Source organism: Palaemon carinicauda, chromosome 28 (assembly GCF_036898095.1).
Source record: "Palaemon carinicauda isolate YSFRI2023 chromosome 28, ASM3689809v2, whole genome shotgun sequence".
Taxonomy (NCBI): Eukaryota; Metazoa; Arthropoda; class Malacostraca; order Decapoda; family Palaemonidae; genus Palaemon; species Palaemon carinicauda.
In genome coordinates, this window is record NC_090752.1 from 59,528,798 (window position 1) to 59,549,856 (window position 21,059).

General features: G+C 44.2%; 3 protein-coding genes across 3 annotated transcripts in view; 2 read left to right on the plus strand and 1 right to left on the minus strand.

Moving 5' to 3' along the window:
- The window catches only part of LOC137621833 (protein SpAN-like), a 341,729-nt gene that overhangs the window by 237,116 nt on the left and 83,554 nt on the right, over positions 1–21,059 (minus strand). The gene's annotated exons all lie outside the window — the stretch shown is intronic.
- LOC137621837 (protein SpAN-like) overlaps positions 1–21,059 on the plus strand; it is a 29,665-nt gene that overhangs the window by 7,139 nt on the left and 1,467 nt on the right. Inside the window, exons 5-12 of the mRNA XM_068352345.1 lie at positions 213–479; positions 1,003–1,084; positions 1,886–2,060; positions 3,016–3,159; positions 12,500–12,673; positions 12,720–13,062; positions 14,484–14,578; positions 20,781–20,835. Coding sequence (XP_068208446.1) covers positions 213–479; positions 1,003–1,084; positions 1,886–2,060; positions 3,016–3,159; positions 12,500–12,673; positions 12,720–13,062; positions 14,484–14,578; positions 20,781–20,835 — 1,335 coding nt within the window. The remainder of the gene's footprint in view (positions 1–212; positions 480–1,002; positions 1,085–1,885; positions 2,061–3,015; positions 3,160–12,499; positions 12,674–12,719; positions 13,063–14,483; positions 14,579–20,780; positions 20,836–21,059) is intronic.
- LOC137621358 (uncharacterized) lies at positions 5,736–9,235 on the plus strand (the record flags this gene model as incomplete). Its single annotated transcript, XM_068351657.1, has 2 exons — positions 5,736–5,879; positions 9,182–9,235. Coding segments are annotated over 2 exons (198 nt in total), but the record flags the coding sequence as incomplete, so codon positions are not given.

Below are 21,059 nucleotides of genomic sequence, written 5' to 3' on the forward strand. Positions count from 1 at the left end.
AAATGGCAATTGATGAAATACGAAAAGCTTTGTTTTTAAAGAAAGGATTACAACTAGAATTGAATATTGAAACTTGTAACTTTACTCCATATCTAACTTTAAAGTTTACATGTAATGAAACTTGGAACTTGTCCTTTGATTTTAACAATGAAAACTATAATTCCCGCGTTGACGAGTGATAGTGAAAACTGACAATGGAAGTTCGTCCCCAGATCTACCAGCTGAATGGGCACATGACTATCGCTACTTACAACCCCTTGTACCAAGGCCTTATTGGACAATCAAGCAGTCTTTCACACATGGACAAACTCCTCGTGAACCAGATGTACGGTTGTTCAGCCAAGCTCATAGCTGCTGGGACATGTACAAGTGACCCCTGTTTGAATAACGGTTACCTGGCCAAGGACTGCTCGTGTGTTTGCCCTGATGGGACATCTGGAACAAACTGTGAGACTGTCACAACTCCCTACAATGGTAAGGTTTTGTACAAATTGAATAAATACATCTTGGTGTATTTTCGTTGCGTTTCTTTCAATTGTAAATAAAGTATAAAGATTGACAACAGAATTAATATTTCACTGTTATGCCAATTGATGTGATATACAGATTAGCAACAAATTACTATTTCCACTTTTATGACATAGATTATGAATATTTTGTCTTTTTGAGAGGACAAGATTCAAGTACAGATTGGCAATAAATTAACCATCAATCGATTTTCAGCACTCCATGCAATATTATGTTTAGTATGTTCCGTCTTTAATGATATTGTCCTAATGCAATGGTGGCATTGGTATAAACGTTGACAGTAAAATCAGCGGGAGCACCTAAATTTATCTTTTCAATTGGCCAAGTCCAAAAGTTGCACAGTAACTGAAAGATGTTGAGATATTCTATAACTTTGAGAGTTTAGATATATTCCGCAATTTTTTGCAAGGTTTTAGGGATATTCTGCAATTTCATCTCGGTTAAAGTGAATAGACTGGTTCCCTTTTTCCAGAGGCTCTCCTTTCGCCCTACACGGAGGAGATCACGTCACCCACAACCATCACGACACCGAATTATCCTTCGAAGTACCCAGCCGGTAAGACTCGCACCTTCTCTGGGTGATCCTTGCACCTTTCCTGGAAAAATTCTCATCCTCTCCCAGGAACACTTGCACTCTCTCTCAGGAATACTCGCACTCTCTCTCGGCATTACTTGCACCCTCTCCCAGTAAGACTCGTGCCCCTCCCAGCAAGACTCATATCTTCTCCCGGTAAGACTCGTACCCTCTCCCAGTAAGACTCATACCCTCTCCCAGTAAGATTCACACCCCCTTCCGTCAAGACTCGCACCCTCTCCCAGTAAAATTCGCACTTTCTCCCGGCAAGATTCGCACCCCCTCCCAGCAATACTTGCACCCTCGCCCAGTAGGTTTTGCACCCCTTCCCAGCAAGACTAACACCCTCTCCTGATAAGGTTTGAACCCTCTCTGACCCGTCACACCTTCTCCAGCTAGTCACACTCTCTCCTTGTAAGACTCACAACCTCTCCCCAGTAAGACTCGCATCCTCTCCCGGCCAGTCACACCCTTTATCTTGCAAGGGCTTTTTAACTCTGGATGTATATCCGTTCATTTGCCAATAGGTGTACGAGCCTAATATTTTCATTTAAGTTACTTGCCTTTCACAAAAAACTTTATGACAGCCATAACTATATATCATACCACTATGTGAACTGATACTTCACTAGATGTTTCCCAATGGGTCTTACCATTGCAAAACAAACTTCATACCTTTGCAATATTAGTATGTAGTCACCTACATCTTAATCCTACGTCTAGATCAGATATCTCTCCAAACCTGACAGAGAACACCTCACCTGATTCTCTCTGACGTCATAGGTCTGAAGTTCACCAAGTGGATCAAGGCCCCAGAATGCTCCCAAGTGGTAGCTACCTTCACAGCCTTCGACACTTACATGCGGACACCACATTACATCCGGGAAGAGGAAACCGTTGATATGTGCTGGTACGACGGATTGGAAATTCGCACCGATAATATGCTCGACGGAACTTGGTAAGAATCAACCTGGAAATGTTTTGCCCTTGTTATGGTAACACCCACTGCTCTCCTCATGAACACCCACTGCTCTCCTCAAGTCGAATAGGTCAAGTAAGAATCTAGTTCCTCTGTTTGAAATCATTCCAGAGTGATAGGGGTAGTTCAAGTGATTTATACTGACTTAACCTGGGAGGCGGCGTCCTTTTTACTCGAGGACCTCCTCCCCTGGGATGCCAACCCAGCCCCCACCCTCAGACCATTAAGTTTATTGGAAACGAGGTTGCCTGACCACTGTTCATATCACCAATTAAGCGTCTAAGTAAGAGCAAGGATGTATCAATGCATAATCACCATCGTTTCTTCCTCTTTCCCTCATTCTTAAACTACAAAAGTCATCCTGACAAAAGTCACAACTTTGCTAAAGCTCTTCAACTTCTGCTACGTCCTTATTTTTTCAATAAACACCAAAATTTCCTCGTTTCTCTCTGTCTTCTCCTTGGTTTGGTTCTGCAAATTATTATGGAGATGATCTCATAATGATTTCTCAAGTATCGTAGACATTCCAATCTAAACTTGTTGCCATTTTACTTAACTTCCTTGTGGTCTGATGAGATCACTTTCCTTTTTTACTTGATGTTGCTTTAGATTGTTATTGTTTTCATAATTCATAAATATTAGATGCGTAAACCTTTTGTAAGAATAAGTGCATTAGATGATCACATTTTTGGAAGTTGTTTTATTTTAATTTGGTAGTTTATTGTATATCTAGAGAATATTCTTGACTTTTTATCCATTATAAATGCACTTAATGAAGTAATATTGTTGCAAAATGTTTGTTGCCGCCTTTACATTGATTTGTATTTGTGACCCAAGAAATGATCATATTCTGATGTGAGATCTCAGTATCCTTCTCTGCTTAAGCTTTTACTTGCAAATCCAATACACGTTTATACCCGTTCTTTGTCCACAGGTACTGCGGGACTGAAATTTCCAGCGGAGACACGTTCACTTCCGTCCAGAACGAGATGATCTTGTTCTTCAAGTCCTCTTCGAGTTTCAAAACGGGATGGTCAGCAGATATTACCTTCGTCGAGAAGGAAAACTGTGCAACCAGGCGAGTTATCCCAATGTGTTTCAGAATTAAGAAAAAAAACTTAGTTGTAAAGGCAAACTTACTTTTCTATATAGAGGTTCTAGAAATTTTCTAGATTTTCATCCGTTTATCCTCTATGAACATATAAACAATAGGTACAAAAACCCCTCCAATAACAGAGACTAGGATTTATAACAGCAGTATAAAACTAATGCTACAGTTTGAAATTACGTTTTTGCTGTTATTTAATAAGTAACAGCAACACTAGCAGGAACAGTTGTAGTAGTAATACTAACTTTGAAATATCTTCCAAATCTAAATTTGCAGCCCATTTTCTGAAATACTAAAGGTAGAGAAATCATTAGGAAAAAGAAAGAATATTGGGTAATTATCCATTGTTCATCCACAGCACAACTACAACAAAACCACCAATCACAACAACTATGCCTCTGGACTGTCTCTGCGAGCCATTAACTACAACAACAAGCGCAAACCCATTCACCTCTACATCCTCAGTCAAAAAATCGTCAACAACTCCGTTTACCACAACCACTTCCACGTCATCAACACCAACCTCTTCATTTACACCTACTTCTATCTCTACAACTCCTACATCCACAACAACTTCTACTTCTACTTATACCTCTATAACGCCTACATCCAAAACTACTTCATCCTCTACGACTCTCACCTCTAAAACTTCTACTACTACTGCACCTCCTGCATCCACGACAACTTTGTCCTCTACATCTCCTACATACAAAACTACTTCATCTTCTGCGATTCTTACAACCACAACAATGGAGCCACTGGATTGCCTTTGTGAACCATTAACTACAACTACAAACCATTTCACATCTACATCATCGATCATTAAATCGTCGACATCTCCTGTTACCACAACCATTTCCACTTCAACTCCACCTCTTTCTACCACTATGACTCCTACTTCAAAAACTACCTCATCTTCTACGACTCCTACATCCACAACTACCTCATCATCTACGACTCCTACATCCACAACTACCTCATCATCTACGATTCCTACATCCACAACTACCTCATCTTCTACGACTCCTACATCCACAACTACCTCATCATCTACGACTCCTACATCCACAACTACCTCATCATCTACGACTCCTACATCAACAACTACATCATCATCTAAGATTCCTACATCCACAACTACATCATCATCTACGACTCCTACATCCACAACTACCTCATCTTCTACGACTCCTACATCCACTACTACCTCATCCTCTACGACTCCTACATCCACTACTACCTCATCCTCTACGACTCCTACATCCACTACTACCTCATCCTCTACCTCATCATCTACGACTCCTACATCCACAACTACCTCATCATCTACGACTCCTACATCCACAACTACCTCATCATCTACAACTCCAACATCCACAACTACCTCATCTTCTACGACTCCTACATCCACTACTACCTCATCCTCTACGACTCCTACATCCACAACTACCTCATCTTCTACGACTCCTACATCCACAACTACCTCATCATCTACGACTCCTACATCCACAACTACCTCATCATCTACGACTCAAACATCCACAACTACCTCATCATCTACAACCCCTACATCCACAACTACCTCATCCTCCACGACTCCAACATCCACAACTACCTCATCTTCCACGACTCCTACATCCACTACTACCTCATCCTCTACGACTCCTACATCAACTACTACCTCATCATCTACGACTCCTACATCCACTACTACCTCATCATCTACGACTCCTACATCCACTACTACCTCATCATCTACGACTCCTACATCCACAACTACCTCATCCTCCACGACTCCTACATCCACAACTACCTCGTCTTCCACGACTCCTAAATCCACAACTACCTCGTCCTCCACGACTCTTACATCCACTACTACTTCGTCATCTACGACTCCTACATCCACTACTACTTCATCATCTACAACTCCTACATCCACAACTACCTCATCCTCCACGACTCCAACATCCACTACTACCTCATCATCTACGACTCCTACATCCACTACTACCTCATCCTCTACGACTCCTACATCCACTACTACTTCATCATCTACAACTCCTACATCCACAACTACCTCATCCTCCACGACTCCTACATCCACTACTACTTCGTCATCTACGACTCCTACATCCACGACTACCTCGTCCTCCACGACTCCCACATCCACGACTACCTCGTCCTCCACGACTCCCACATCCACGACTACCTCGTCCTCTACGACTCCCACATCCACGACTACCTCGTCCTCCACGACTCCCACATCCACAACTACGTCAGCCTCTACGACTCCAACATCCACAACTACGTCATCCTCCACGACTCCTACATCCACAACTACCTCATCTTCTACGACTCCTACATCCACAACTATCTCATCCTCCACGACTCCAACATCCACAACTACGTCATCCTCCACGACTCCTACATCCACAACTACCTCATCTTCTACGACTCCTACATCCACAACTACCTCATCCTCCACGACTCCTACATCCACAACTACGTCATCCTCTACGACTCCTACATCCACAACTACCTCATCTTCTACGACTCCTACATCCACAACTACCTCATCCTCCACGACTCCCACATCCACAACTACCTCATCCTCTACGACTTCCACATCCACGACTACCTCATCCTCTACGACTCCCACATCCACGACTACCTCATCCTCTACGACTCCCACATCCACGACTACCTCATCTTCTACGACTCCTACATCCACAACTACCTCATCCTCTACGACTCCTACATCCACAACTACATCTTCTACGACTCCTACATCCACAACTACCTCATCTTCTACGACTCCTACATCCACAACTACCTCATCCTCTACGACTCCTACATCAACAACTACCTCATCTTCTACGACTCTTACATCCACAACTACCTCATCCTCTACGACTCCAACATCCACAACCACCTCATCCTATACGACTCCTACATCCACAACTACCTCATCTTCTACGACTCCAACATCCACAACTACGTCATCCTCTACGACTCCTCTATCCACAACTACCTCATCTTCTACGACTCCTACATCCACTACTACCTCATCCTCTACGACTCCTACATCCACAACTACCTCATCTTCTACGACTCCTACATCCACAACTACCTCATCTTCTACGACTCCTACATCCACAACTACCTCATCCTCACGACTCCTACATCCACAACTACCTCATCTTCTACGACTCCTACATCCACTACTACCTCATCCTCTACGACTCCTACATCCACAACTACCTCATCTTCTACGACTCCTACATCCACAACTACCTCATCTTCTACGACTCCTACATCCACAACTACCTCATCCTCTACGACTCCTACATCCACGACTACCTCATCCTCTACGACTCCTACATCCACGACTACCTCATCCTCAACGACTCCTACATCCACAACTACCTCATCTTCTACGACTCTTACATCTACTACTACCTCATCCTCTACGACTCCTACATCCACGACTACCTCATCTTCTACGACTCCTACATCCACGACTACCTCATCTTCTACGACTCCTACATCCACGACTACCTCATCTTCTACGACTCCCACATCCACGACTACTCATCCTCTACGACTCCCACATCCACGACTACCTCATCCTCTACGACTCCTACATCCACAACTACATCATCTTCTACGACTCCTACATCCACAACTACCTCATCCTCTACGACTCCCACATCCACAACTACCTCATCTTCTACGACTCCTACATCCACAACTACCTCATCCTCTACGACTCCTACATCCACAACTACCTCATCTTCTACGACTCTTACATCCACAACTACCTCATCTTCTACGACTCTTACATCCACAACTACCTCATCCTCTACGACTCCAATCCACAACTACCTCATCTTCTACGACTCCAACATCCACAACTACGTCATCCTCCACGACTCCTACATCCACAACTACCTCATCCTCCACGACTCCTACATCCACAACTACCTCATCCTACGACTCCTACATCCACAACTACCTCATCCTCTACGACTCCACATCCACAACTACCTCATCCTACGACTCCTACATCCACAACTACCTCATCTTCTACGACTCCTACATCCACAACTACCTCATCCTCACGACTCCTACATCCACAACTACCTCATCCTCCACGACTCCTACATCCACAACTACCTCATCCTCCACGACTCCACATCCACAACTACCTCATCCTCTACGACTCCTACATCCACAACTACCTCATCTTCTACGACTCCTACATCCACAACTACCTCATCCTCCACGACTCCACATCCACAACTACCTCATCCTCTACGACTCCAACATCCACAACTACGTCATCCTCCACGACTCCAACATCCACAACTACGTCATCCTCCACGACTCCTACATCCACAACTACCTCATCCTCCACGACTCCTACATCCACAACTACCTCATCCTCTACGACTCCAACATCCACAACTACGTCATCCTCCACGACTCCTACATCCACAACTACCTCATCTTCTACGACTCCTACATCCACAACTACCTCATCCTCTACGACTCCTACATCCACAACTACCTCATCCTCTACGACTCCCTACATCCACAACTACCTCATCCTCTACGACTCCTACATCCACAACTACCTCATCTTCTACGACTCCTACATCCACAACTACCTCATCCTCTACGACTCCAACATCCACAACTACCTCATCCTCTACGACTCCTACATCCACAACTACCTCATCCTCCACGACTCCTACATCCACAACTACCTCATCCTCTACGACTCCTACATCCACAACTACCTCATCTTCTACGACTCCTACATCCACGACTACCTCATCTTCTACGACTCCTACATCCACGACTACCTCATCTTCTACGACTCCCACATCCACGACTACCTCATCCTCTACGACTCCCACATCCACGACTACCTCATCCTCTACGACTCCTACATCCACAACTACCTCATCTTCTACGACTCCTACATCCACAACTACCTCATCCTCTACGACTCCTACATCCACAACTACCTCATCCTCTACGACTCCTACATCCACAACTACCTCATCTTCTACGACTCCTACATCCACAACTACCTCATCCTCCACGACTCCTACATCCACAACTACCTCATCCTACGACTCCTACATCCACAACTACCTCATCCTCTACGACTCCTACATCCACGACTACCTCATCTTCTACGACTCCTACATCCACAACTACCTCATCCTCCACGACTCCAACATCCACAACTACCTCATCCTCTACGACTCCTACATCCACGACTACCTCATCCTCACGACTCCTACATCCACGACTACCTCATCCTACGACTCCTACATCCACGACTACCTCATCTCTACGACTCCTACCTCCACGACTACCTCATCTTCTACGACTCCTACATCCACACTACCTCATCCTCTACGACTCCTACATCCACAACTACCTCATCTTCTACGACTCCTACATCCACAACTACCTCATCTTCTACGACTCCTACATCCACAACTACCTCATCTTCTACGACTCCTACATCCACAACTACCTCATCCTCTACGACTCCAACATCCACAACTACCTCATCCTCCACGACTCCAACATCCACAACTACCTCATCCTCCACGACTCCTACATCCACAACTACCTCATCCTCTACGACTCCTACATCCACAACTACATCATCCTCTACGACTCCTACATCCACAACTACTCATCCTCTACGACTCCTACATCCACAACTACCTCATCCTCTACGACTCCAACATCCACTACTACCTCATCCTCCACGACTCCAACATCCACTACTACCTCATCCTCCACGACTCCTACATCCACAACTACCTCATCCTCCACGACTCCTACTTCCACAACTACCTCATCCTCCACGACTCCAACATCCACAACTACCTCATCCTCTACGACTCCTACATCCACAACTACCTCATCCTCTACGACTCCAACATCCACAACTACCTCATCTTCTACGACTCCAACATCCACAACTACCTCATCCTCTACGACTCCTACATCCACAACTACCTCATCCTCCACGACTCCTACATCCACAACTACCTCATCTTCTACGACTCCTACATCCACAACTACCTCATCTTCTACGACTCCTACATCCACAACTACCTCATCCTCTACGACTCCTACCTCCACAACTACCTCATCCTCTACGACTCCTACATCCACAACTACCTCATCTTCTACGACTCCTACATCCACAACTACCTCATCTTCTACGACTCCTACATCCACAACTACCTCATCTCTACGACTCCTACATCCACAACTACCTCATCTTCTACGACTCCTACATCCACAACTACCTCATCCTCTACGACTCCTACATCCACAACTACCTCATCCTCTACGACTCCTACATCCACAACTACCTCATCTTCTACGACTCCTACATCCACAACTACCTCATCTCTACGACTCCTACATCCACAACTACCTCATCTCTACGACTCCTACATCCACAACTACCTCATCCTCTACGACTCCTACATCCACAACTACCTCATCCTCTACGACTCCAACATCCACAACTACCTCATCCTCCACGACTCCTACATCCACAACTACCTCATCTTCTACGACTCCTACATCCACAACTACCTCATCCTCCACGACTCCTACATCCACAACTACCTCATCCTCTACGACTCCTACATCCACAACTACCTCATCCTCTACGACTCCACATCCACAACTACCTCATCTTCTACGACTCCTACATCCACAACTACCTCATCTTCTACGACTCCTACATCCACACTACCTCATCCTCTACGACTCCTACATCCACAACTACCTCATCTTCTACGACTCCTACATCCACGAACTTCCTCATCCTCTACGACTCCTACATCCACGACTACCTCATCTTCTACGACTCCTACATCCACGACTACCTCATCTTCTACGACTCCTACATCCACGACTACCTCATCCTCTACGACTCCACATCCACGACTACCTCATCCTCTACGACTCCTACATCCACGACTACCTCATCTTCTACGACTCCTACATCCACGACTACCTCATCTTCTACGACTCCACATCCACGACTACCTCATCTCTACGACTCCACATCCACGACTACCTCATCCTCTACGACTCCCACATCCACGACTACCTCATCCTCTACGACTCCCACATCCACACTACCTCATCCTCTACGACTCCTACATCCACAACTACCTCATCCTCTACGACTCCCACATCCACAACTACCTCATCCTCTACGACTCCTACATCCACAACTACCTCATCCTCTACGACTCCTACATCCACAACTACCTCATCTTCTACGACTCCCACATCCACAACTACCTCATCTTCTACGACTCCCACATCCACAACTACCTCATCTTCTACGACTCCACATCCACAACTACCTCATCCTCTACGACTCCAACATCCACAACCACCTCATCCTCTACGACTCCAACATCCACGACTACCTCATCCTCTACGACTCCTACATCCACGACTACCTCATCCTCCACGACTCCTACATCCACAACTACCTCATCTTCTACGACTCCTACATCCACAACTACCTCATCTTCTACGACTCCTACATCCACAACTACCTCATCTTCTACGACTCCTACATCCACAACTACCTCATCCTCTACGACTCCTACATCCACAACTACCTCATCCTACGACTCCTACATCCACAACTACCTCATCTCTACGACTCCTACATCCACAACTACCTCATCTCTACGACTCCTACATCCACAACTACCTCATCCTCTACGACTCCTACATCCACAACTACCTCATCTTCTACGACTCCTACATCCACAACTACCTCATCCTCTACGACTCCACATCCACAACTACCTCATCCTCTACGACTCCTACATCCACAACTACCTCATCCTCTACGACTCCTACATCCACAACTACCTCATCCTCTACGACTCCTACATCCACAACTACCTCATCCTCTACGACTCCTACATCCACAACTACCTCATCTTCTACGACTCCTACATCCACAACTACCTCATCCTCTACGACTCCTACATCCACAACTACCTCATCCTCTACGACTCCTACATCCACAACTACCTCATCCTCTACGACTCCTACATCCACAACTACCTCATCTTCTACGACTCCTACATCCACAACTACCTCATCCTCTACGACTCCTACATCCACAACTACCTCATCTTCTACGACTCCTACATCCACAACTACCTCATCCTCTACGACTCCTACATCCACAACTACCTCATCCTCTACGACTCCTACATCCACAACTACCTCATCCTCTACGACTCCTACATCCACAACTACCTCATCTCTACGACTCCTACATCCACAACTACCTCATCCTCCACGACTCCTACATCCACAACTACCTCATCCTCTACGACTCCTACATCCACAACTACCTCATCCTCCACGACTCCTACATCCACAACTACCTCATCCTCTACGACTCCTACATCCACAACTACCTCATCTTCTACGACTCCTACATCCACAACTACCTCATCCTCTACGACTCCAACATCCACAACTACCTCATCCTCTACGACTCCAACATCCACAACTACCTCATCCTCTACGACTCCTACATCCACAACTACCTCATCCTCTACGACTCCTACATCCACAACTACCTCATCCTCTACGACTCCTACATCCACAACTACCTCATCTCTACGACTCCAACATCCACTACTACCTCATCCTCTACGACTCCAACATCCACTACTACCTCATCCTCCACGACTCCAACATCCACTACTACCTCATCCTCCACGACTCCTACTTCCACAACTACCTCATCCTCTACGACTCCAACATCCACAACTACCTCATCCTCTACGACTCCAACATCCACAACTACCTCATCTTCTACGACTCCAACATCCACAACTACCTCATCTTCTACGACTCCAACATCCACAACTACCTCATCTCCACGACTCCAACATCCACAACTACCTCATCATCTACGACTCCTACATCCACAACTACCTCATCTTCTACGACTCCTACATCCACAACTACCTCATCTTCTACGACTCCTACATCCACAACTACCTCATCTTCTACGACTCCTACCTCCACAACTACCTCATCCTCTACGACTCCTACATCCACGACTACCTCATCTCTACGACTCCTACATCCACAACTACCTCATCTTCTACGACTCCTACATCCACAACTACCTCATCTCTACGACTCCTACATCCACAACTACCTCATCTTCTACGACTCCTACATCCACAACTACCTCATCTTCTACGACTCCTACATCCACAACTACCTCATCCTCTACGACTCCTACATCCACAACTACCTCATCTTCTACGACTCCTACATCCACAACTACCTCATCTTCTACGACTCCTACATCCACAACTACCTCATCTTCTACGACTCCAACATCCACAACTACCTCATCTTCTACGACTACATCTACATACCTCCACGACTCCAACATCAACAACTACCTCATCCTCTACGACTTCAACGTCTTCCTCTTCAACAAGCTCAATATCTTCATCCACTTCCACAACCTCAACAACAACAAGCTCAACATCGTCATCCACTTCCACAACCTCAACATCAACAGCAACGTCAACGTCATCAACTACATCCACTACAACCACAACGCCACTTCCTACCTGTACAACCTATTACAGCAATGGATACAACTATTTGGAGTCTCCAAAGTACCCAGCCATCTACCCTCACAATTCTCAGTGCACTGAAGGAGCCTTTACAGTAGGTCAAAGTCTCCTATTTTATAAACAGCTGTCTGTCTTTGATGATCTTTTTAATACTTTACTGAAATTTTCATCGACTCAGGTAAAGAACACGTTTGCTTTAATTATAGCTGTATTGGGGAATTTTGATTAATATAAATGCCTGTATGATTAACAAATGAACATTTGTGTCACTGTCATTACTATAATTGTTAAGTTTTCTTCGCAAGCAAAACAAGTCAAAAGAGTTATCAATTTTCTTAGCAACCATAATAATTGCACATTTGTAGAATACAAACATTTTCGTATGATGTATATATAAAAAGGTAAAAGAGAGGAAATAAATGTTGGAACAGGATAAAGGAAATAATAAAACAATAATTACAGCGTTCATTTTAGGCACTTCAAATTAGTCCTATTTTTAGCAATATAGGAAATACTTCACTACCATATGACCTTAAGTAATAGTACAAACTCTAACATAATAGCAGGTGCTCTCTAGCATAATACATCGATGTCAGCATAGCATGTCCACTTGCACCGGTGTATATCATAACTATTATTTTAAAAGAAAATATCTTTTCCATCGAGAAAATTCAGTGCTAGAAATAAAAGTCTTAGGAGGATTCCACGTGTCCTAAATAACATTCTGGGCAAAGGTTAGTTAGGTTAGGGTAGGTTAGGTTAGGGTAGGTTAGGTTAGGCAACTGCAGTACAGTGGCGACATCTATGCATATGTGGGAAACTGAATAACCAATGAAAAGCTCTAAGGAAGCCTTATTCATGTTTCCCAAATGGGGGAAAAGAGAAACTTTAAAGCTAAATGTTACACCAGGTATTTGTCAAATATCTTTAATAACTATGTAACATTATCCTTATTAATTGCTAAGCTACAACCCTAGTTGGAAAATCAAGATGCTATAAGCCCAAGGGCTCCAAGAGGGAAAATAGCCCATTGAGGAAAGGAAATAAAGAAATAAACTACGAGAAGTAATTAACAACCAAAATAAACTATTTCAAGAACACTAACAACATTAAAATAATTCTTTCATATATCAAATATTAAAACAGAATAGGGTGCACAAGAGTACCCTCAAGCAAGAGAACTACCCCGAGAGCAAAGTATGAAATTCGCTAGCAATACAGTTTCAGTTTGATTGGCACCACTCATTGATCAGTTCTAATGTAAGTAACAAGATTAACACTTACTTTAGCACTCGAAGACTGATAAGTATATAATTTTCCAAGAAGCCGAGGCCCAGGTTAATAGATTAGTTAGAAAAGTTAACTAGAGTAAGTCAAAAATAAATTAATGGTTTCTGTCATAGTACTGTCTGATGGATTGATCTTAAGAAATAAGAAAAACATTTTGATTAGTGGCAGTGATCTTATATATGGATGGAGTGCCAAGTGGTGTGGTAAAATACCTTGTTTGTATCATTCTCCTTACCCTGAAGTAAACAAGTTTTGATATTGTGAGTAGTACTTTAGGACTTTCCTTATTTGATCTACTTATTTCAACAGACTTCTTTAGTCGACACATTACTCTACATCAACGCGTTCCGGCTCGGCTCAGGAGATTCTGTAACAGTCTACAACCAATACACTCCTCCATTGACGTAAGTATCAATAATGACATAGTAAGCTTTTTTGAAGCTATTAAAGGTTTTAAAGGCTGCTCATGAATGGCAGAGGCAAGGGACAGTGACACTACCCTAGCTAGTAAGGCAATGTCCTAGAGACTGACCGTATATACATACAATCAGCACCCAAGCCCCTCTCCATCCAAGCTAGGATCTGGGAAGGCCAAGTAATGACTGCTGATTACTCAGCAGGTAGACCTATAAGCTCCCCAAAACGGCCCATCCTTAGCTCACAAGGATGGCGAGTTTACAGACACTAAAGAAACTATCGAGTTTGAGCATGACTCGAACCACAGTCTGGCGAGCTCCAGGCAGGGACGCTTACAATAGTCCACTGCAAACTAATTACCTGTCACAGTGTATGACAAGAAATGACAGACAATGAGCTAAGGAGACCATTTAGTGGGGAACTGAGGAGGCCATTTAGTGGGGAATTAAGAAAGCCATTTAGTGGGGAGCTAAGAAGGCCATTTAGTGGGGAGCTGTAGATGCCATTTAGTGGGGAGCTGTAGAGGCCAATTAGTGGCGAACTGCAGAGCCCATTTAGTGGCGAGCTGTGGAAGCTGTTCAGTAGTGAGCTTTGCAAGCCATTCAGTGGGGAGCTGAGGAGGCCCTTTAGTGGGGAGCTGAGGAGGCCCTTTATTGGGGAGCTGAGGAGGCCCTTTAGTGGGGAGCTAGGAAGGCCATTTAGTCGGGAGCTGTGAGGGCCATTTAGTGGCGAGCTTTAGAGGTCCTTTATTGGCGAGCAGTGGGGGCAATTTAGTGGCGAGTTTGTAAGCCATTCATTGGTGAGCTATGGAGGCCATTTAGTGGGGAGCTAGGGAGGGCATTTTGTACGGAGCTAGGGAGGGCATTTAGTGGGAAGCTGTGAGGGCTGTTGATGGACCTTGATGGTTATGGAGGTGTAGACCCAAATGGCATTTTTCCTTTGTTTTTTATAAAGACAGCAGATTTCTTAGCTCCAAAGATATCTGTTATTTTGCGCAAGTTAGCAAGAAAAGGAGTTTTTAGCACTTGTTGGAGAATTGGTAATGTTACTCCTCTATGTAAATGTGTTTATGGTAGCTCAAGTCCCACTGAATACCGCCCAATTTCCATAACTCCCATATTATCTAAAGTTTTTGAACGTCTTCTGGCAAAACGTCTTAATAGGTTTGCTGAGGGTAATCATCTATTCCATAGTTTGCAATTTGGTTTTCGTAAAGGCCTTGGAGCATGTGATGCCCTTCTTACAATCTCCAATGCTGTACAGAAATCCCTTGATTGTGGTCAGGAAGGTCGTATGATTGGCCTTGATTTTAGTGCTGCCTTTGACAGTGTTAATCATGAGGCCCTTGTTTTCAAACTGAAACAGTTGGGAGTGGGTGGGTCATTTCTTAGCATTATTATTGATTTTTTAAGTAAGTAATAGATCACAAAGAGTTGTTGTTGATGGGCACCATAGTGAGTATAGGAATGTGATATCTGGTGTTCCACAGGGTAGTGTTCTTGGCCCATTACTTTTCATACCTTATACACATGGCATGTGGTTTGGCCTAGAAAACAAGCTTGTTGCATATGCAGATGATGCTACTCTCTTTGCATCAATTCCATCCCCTGAATGTAGATCTGGGGTTGGTGAATCCCTTAATAGAGATTTAGCTAAAATTAGCGCATGGTGCAAATTATGGGGTATGAAGTTGAATCCTAATAAAACTCAAAGTATGATTGTAAGTAGGTCAAGGACGGTGGCTCCTCGGCATCCGGATCTCAGTATTGATAATGTTTCTTTAAATTTGTATGACTCTTTTAAAATTCTAGGTGTGATTCTCGACAGCAAATTTACTTTTGAGAAACACATTAGGTCTGTGTCTTCTTCAAATGCACAAAAAATTGGCTTATTGAGAAAGTCTTACAAGATTTTCGGTGATCAATCTATTCTGAAGAAGTGTTTTAATTCTTTCATTCTACCTTGTTTTGAGTATTGTTTTCCTGTCTGGTGTTCAGCTGGCGATTCTCATCTTAATTTGTTGGACAGAAACTTACCGTCTATTAAATTTCTTATTCCTGATCTAGATATTAATCTTTGGCACCGTCGTTCAATTAGTTCATTATGCATGTTGCATAAGATTTTTCATAACTCTGACCATCCTTTACATTCAGATCTCCCTGGACAATTCTATCCTGTTCGTAATACTAGGTAGGCAGTTAATTCTAATAGCCAGGCCTTCTCCATCATGAGGCTCAATACTACTAGTATTCTAGAAGTTTTATTCCAGCTGTTACCAAGTTGTGGAGTGATCTTCCTAATCGGGTAGTTGAATCAGTAGAACTTCAAAAGTTCAGAGTTGGTGCAAATGCTTTTATGTTGAACTGGCTGACATGAGTCTTTTTATAGTTTATATAGGACATATCTGTTTTGACGTTGTTACTGTTTTTAGAATGATTTATTGTTAATTTATTCTCATCATTAATTATTTCCGTATTTCCTTTCGTTACTGGGCTATTTTCCCTGTTGGAGCCCTTGGGCTTATAGCATCTTGCTTTTCCAACTAGGGTTGTAGCTTGGCTAATAATAATAATAATAATAATAATAATAATAATAATAATAATTAATAATCATAGGGAGGTCCTTTATTGGGAAGCATTGGAGGCACTTTAGTGGGGAGCTGGAGAAGCCCTTTAGTTGGGAGCTAGGGAGGCCATTTAGTGGGGAGCTAGGGAGGCCATTTAGTAGTAGCTGTGAAGACCATTTAATGGGGAACTGCACAGGCCATTCAGTGAGCTGTGGAGGCCATTCAGTGAGCTATGGAGGTCATTCAGTGAGCTATGGAGGTCATTCAGTGATTAAGCTGTAGATGACATTTAGTGGCGAGTTGTAGAGGCCATTTAGTAGCGAACCGTGGAGGCAATTCAGTGGTGAGCTTTTTCAAGCCATTCATTGGTGAACTAGGGAGGCCATGGGAACTCATTCAATGGGGAGCTATGGAGGCCATTCAGTGAGCTGTGGAGGCCATTCAGTAGTGATCTGTTGAGGCCATTTAGTGGTGAGCAATCGAGGCCATTTAGTAGCGAGCTGTGGAGGCCATTCAGTGGTGATTTGTGGAGACCATTCAAAGTAGATCTGTGGAGGTCTTTCCGTGTTGAGCTGTGGAGGCGATTCAGTGGTGAGCCATGGACGCCCTTCAGTAGCAAGTTGTAGATGCTATTCAGTAGTGAGCAGTGGAGGCCATGCAGTAGTGACTGTAGAGGCCATTTAGTGATAAGCTGTGGAGACCATCCAGTAGAGAGCTGGAGAGGCCATTTAGTGATAAGCTGTGGAGACCATTCAGTAGTGAGCCGTGGAAGCCATTCAGTAGTGAGCTGTAGAGGCCCTTTTGTAATAAGCTGTGGAGGCCATTTGGTGGTGAGCTGCGGAGGCCATTTAGTGATAAGCTGTGGGGCCCTTCAGTGGTTAGCTGAGGAGGCTTTCTAGTAGTTGGCTGTAGAGGCCTTTCATTGGTAAGCTATGGAAACCATTTAGGGGTAAGCTGTGGAAGCCAATTAGTGGTAAGCTGTGGAGACCATTCAGTAGATAATTTGGTAAGCCATTCAATAAAAAGCTGTAAAGGGCGTTCAGTGATAATCTGTGAATGCCATTCAGTGATAGGTTGTGGAGAACATTCAATAATAAGCTGTGGACCCCCTATAGTGGTGAGCTGTGGACCCCATACAGTTGCGAGCTGTGGAGGCCATTTAGTGGTAATCCTGGAGGCCATTCAGTGGTGATCTATGAAGGCCATTCAGTGCTGACATGTGAGGGCATTTCAGTGCAGACCTGTGGAGGCCTTTCCGTGTTGAGCTGTGGAGGTCATTCAGTAGTAAGCCGTAGAGGGCATTCAGTAGTGAGCAGTGGAGGCCATTTAATGATAATATGTGGAGGCCATTTAATGATAATATGTGGAGGCCATTTAATGATAATAAGTGGAGGCCATTTAGTGATAAGCCGTGGAGGACTTTCAGTGGTAAACTGTGAAGGCCATTCAGTGGTAAGCTGTGGATGCCATTCAGTGGTAAGTTTGGGGACCATTCAATGGTTAGCTGTGGAGGCCATTCAGTGATGAGTTATGGAGGTCGTTCAGTGGTGAGCTGTGGAGGCCGTTTAGTGGTTAGCTTAGGAGACCATTCAGTGGTTAGCTGTGGAGGCCATTCATTGTTTAGCTGTGGAGGCCATTCATTGTTTAGCTGTGGAGGCCATTCAGTGGTTAGCTGTGAAAGCCATTCAGTGGTTAGCTGTGGAAGCCATTCTGTGGTTAGCTGTGGAAGCCATTCTGTGGTTAGCTGTCAAGGGCATTCAGTGGTTAGCTGTAAAGGCCATTCAGTGGTTAGCTGTAAAGGCCATTCAGTGGTTAGCTGTCAAGCCCATTCAGTGGTTAGCTGTGGAGTCCATTCAATGGTAAGCTCTGGAAGCTATTTAGTGGTGAGCTGCGGAGACCATTCAATGATAAGCTCCGGAGACCATTTAGTGATCAACTGTGGAGGACATTCAGTAGTCAGCTGTGGAGACCATTCAGTGGTTAGCTGTGAAGGACATTCAGTGGTTAGCTGTGAAGGACATTCAGTGGTTAGCTGTGAAGGTCATTCAGTGGTGAGCTGTGGAGACCATTCTGTGATAAACTGTGGAGGCCATTCAGTGATAATCTGTAGTGGCCATTCAGCAATAAGCTGTGGAGGCCATTCAATGATAATCTGTTGTGGCCATTCAGCAATAAGCTGTGGAGGCCATTCAATGATAAGCTGTGGAGGCCATTCAGTAATGAGTTGTGAAGGCCATTCAGCAGTGAGCTATTATGGCCATTCAGTAGTGAGCAGTGGATACCATTCAGTAGCGAGCTGTGGTCATTTAGTGATGAGCTGTGAAGGCCATTTAGTGATGAGCTGTGGGGGTCATTTAGTGAAAAGCTTTTGAGGGCAGTGAATGGTGAGCTCTAGAGGCCATTCAGTGGTGGGCTGAAATTGGTGGCATCTCCTCAGTAGAAGACTGAAAAGTATGGGTGCATAGGGTTATTTGAACCACTAGCCCATTAAATACCGAGTATAGCTTTATCCCTTAGCAGGTGAGTAGATAAAGCATTAGCCTGGCGTTTACTGGTTGATGGTTCTAATCCCGAAGGGAAAGATTTTTGTAGGTTGTAAATTATAACCATTGCAAATTTCCTGCAGAATCTTGAAAAGATTCAACAGTTTTTCTAAAAATATGTGATTAATAGTGTGGCAATGTAGCTGTTAGATTTTAAGAGAGATGCGAGGTGAATGCAACAGAGTTTATTGAATGAGACAGCGAGGTTACATACATATAGTTGCGAGCAAGAATGACACAAAATTCAAACAGTACAAGACTTGCAATAGCAAGCTTAAATAGGTTTATAGTATTAGTGCAGGGAGAGCTAAACTTAAAAAAAGCAATACCATTACAGTATATGAGCATGTATAAAACACTTGCGGTACATGGCTCCCCTCCTAAATAAGACAAATGTCAAATAGGGCACCCTGCTCTTGAGAGGGGCACTGCAAGCGGGTCATCTTAGAGGAGATCCGCAGGTTTTAGGTGGTCAATGCAAACTCAGTCTTCTTTGCCATAAATGTTAATTAATAAAGCCTTCAGTGTGTGATGGATCAGAAGGAAAGGGCCCGTGTAAAAGGACGTTAGCATAGACTTACTAGTGTTGTTGTGCAGGAACACGTGCATTGCCTTGTGCAAATCTGCCAGTATGTGTTGGTTTGCAGGGGCTTGTAAGTCTCCTAGTATGGAGTAAATTTTCCCTCAAAATGATGTAAGCACTGGATATTGTTGGAGGAGGTTACAGATGGAAAAAAAACTTGGCAGGGACAGCCAATGGGTCGTCATAAACCATTTCAGCTGCCGAGACATCCAGGGCATCTTTGGGAGTGATCCTTAGTTTCAGGAGGACCCAGGAAAGCTGAGTAAACCAGTTGGATTCATTTCATCAGGATATCAAAACCTCTTTGAGGGTATGATGAAAGCGTTCAACCATTCCATTAACTGCAGGGTTGTATGTAGGTAGTTGTCTGATATAAGGTGATGTCCACAATTGAGAGATGAAAGTGGTACCCATGTCGGAAGTAATATGCCCAGGGATACCAAATCTCGCTATTCACCTGGAGAGTAAGACAGATGTACATGAGGCGGACATTACAGGTTGCATGGGGATGGCTTCGGCCCAATGAGTGGAGCCGTCAATGATTGTAAACAGGTAACGGTGTCCTTGTGGTGTGGGTAGGGGACCTGCTACGTTGAAGTAAATGTGGGCAAAATCATGGTGAGGTTGAGGAACGGTGCCCACTCCTGCATCCGTGTGTTGATGTACTTTTGCAGATTGGCATGAAGTACAGGCACGGACCCAATCCTTAACATACTTAGTAATGCCATACCATATGAACTTCATTTTCAGTAACTGTGCAGTAGATCTGAGCGAGG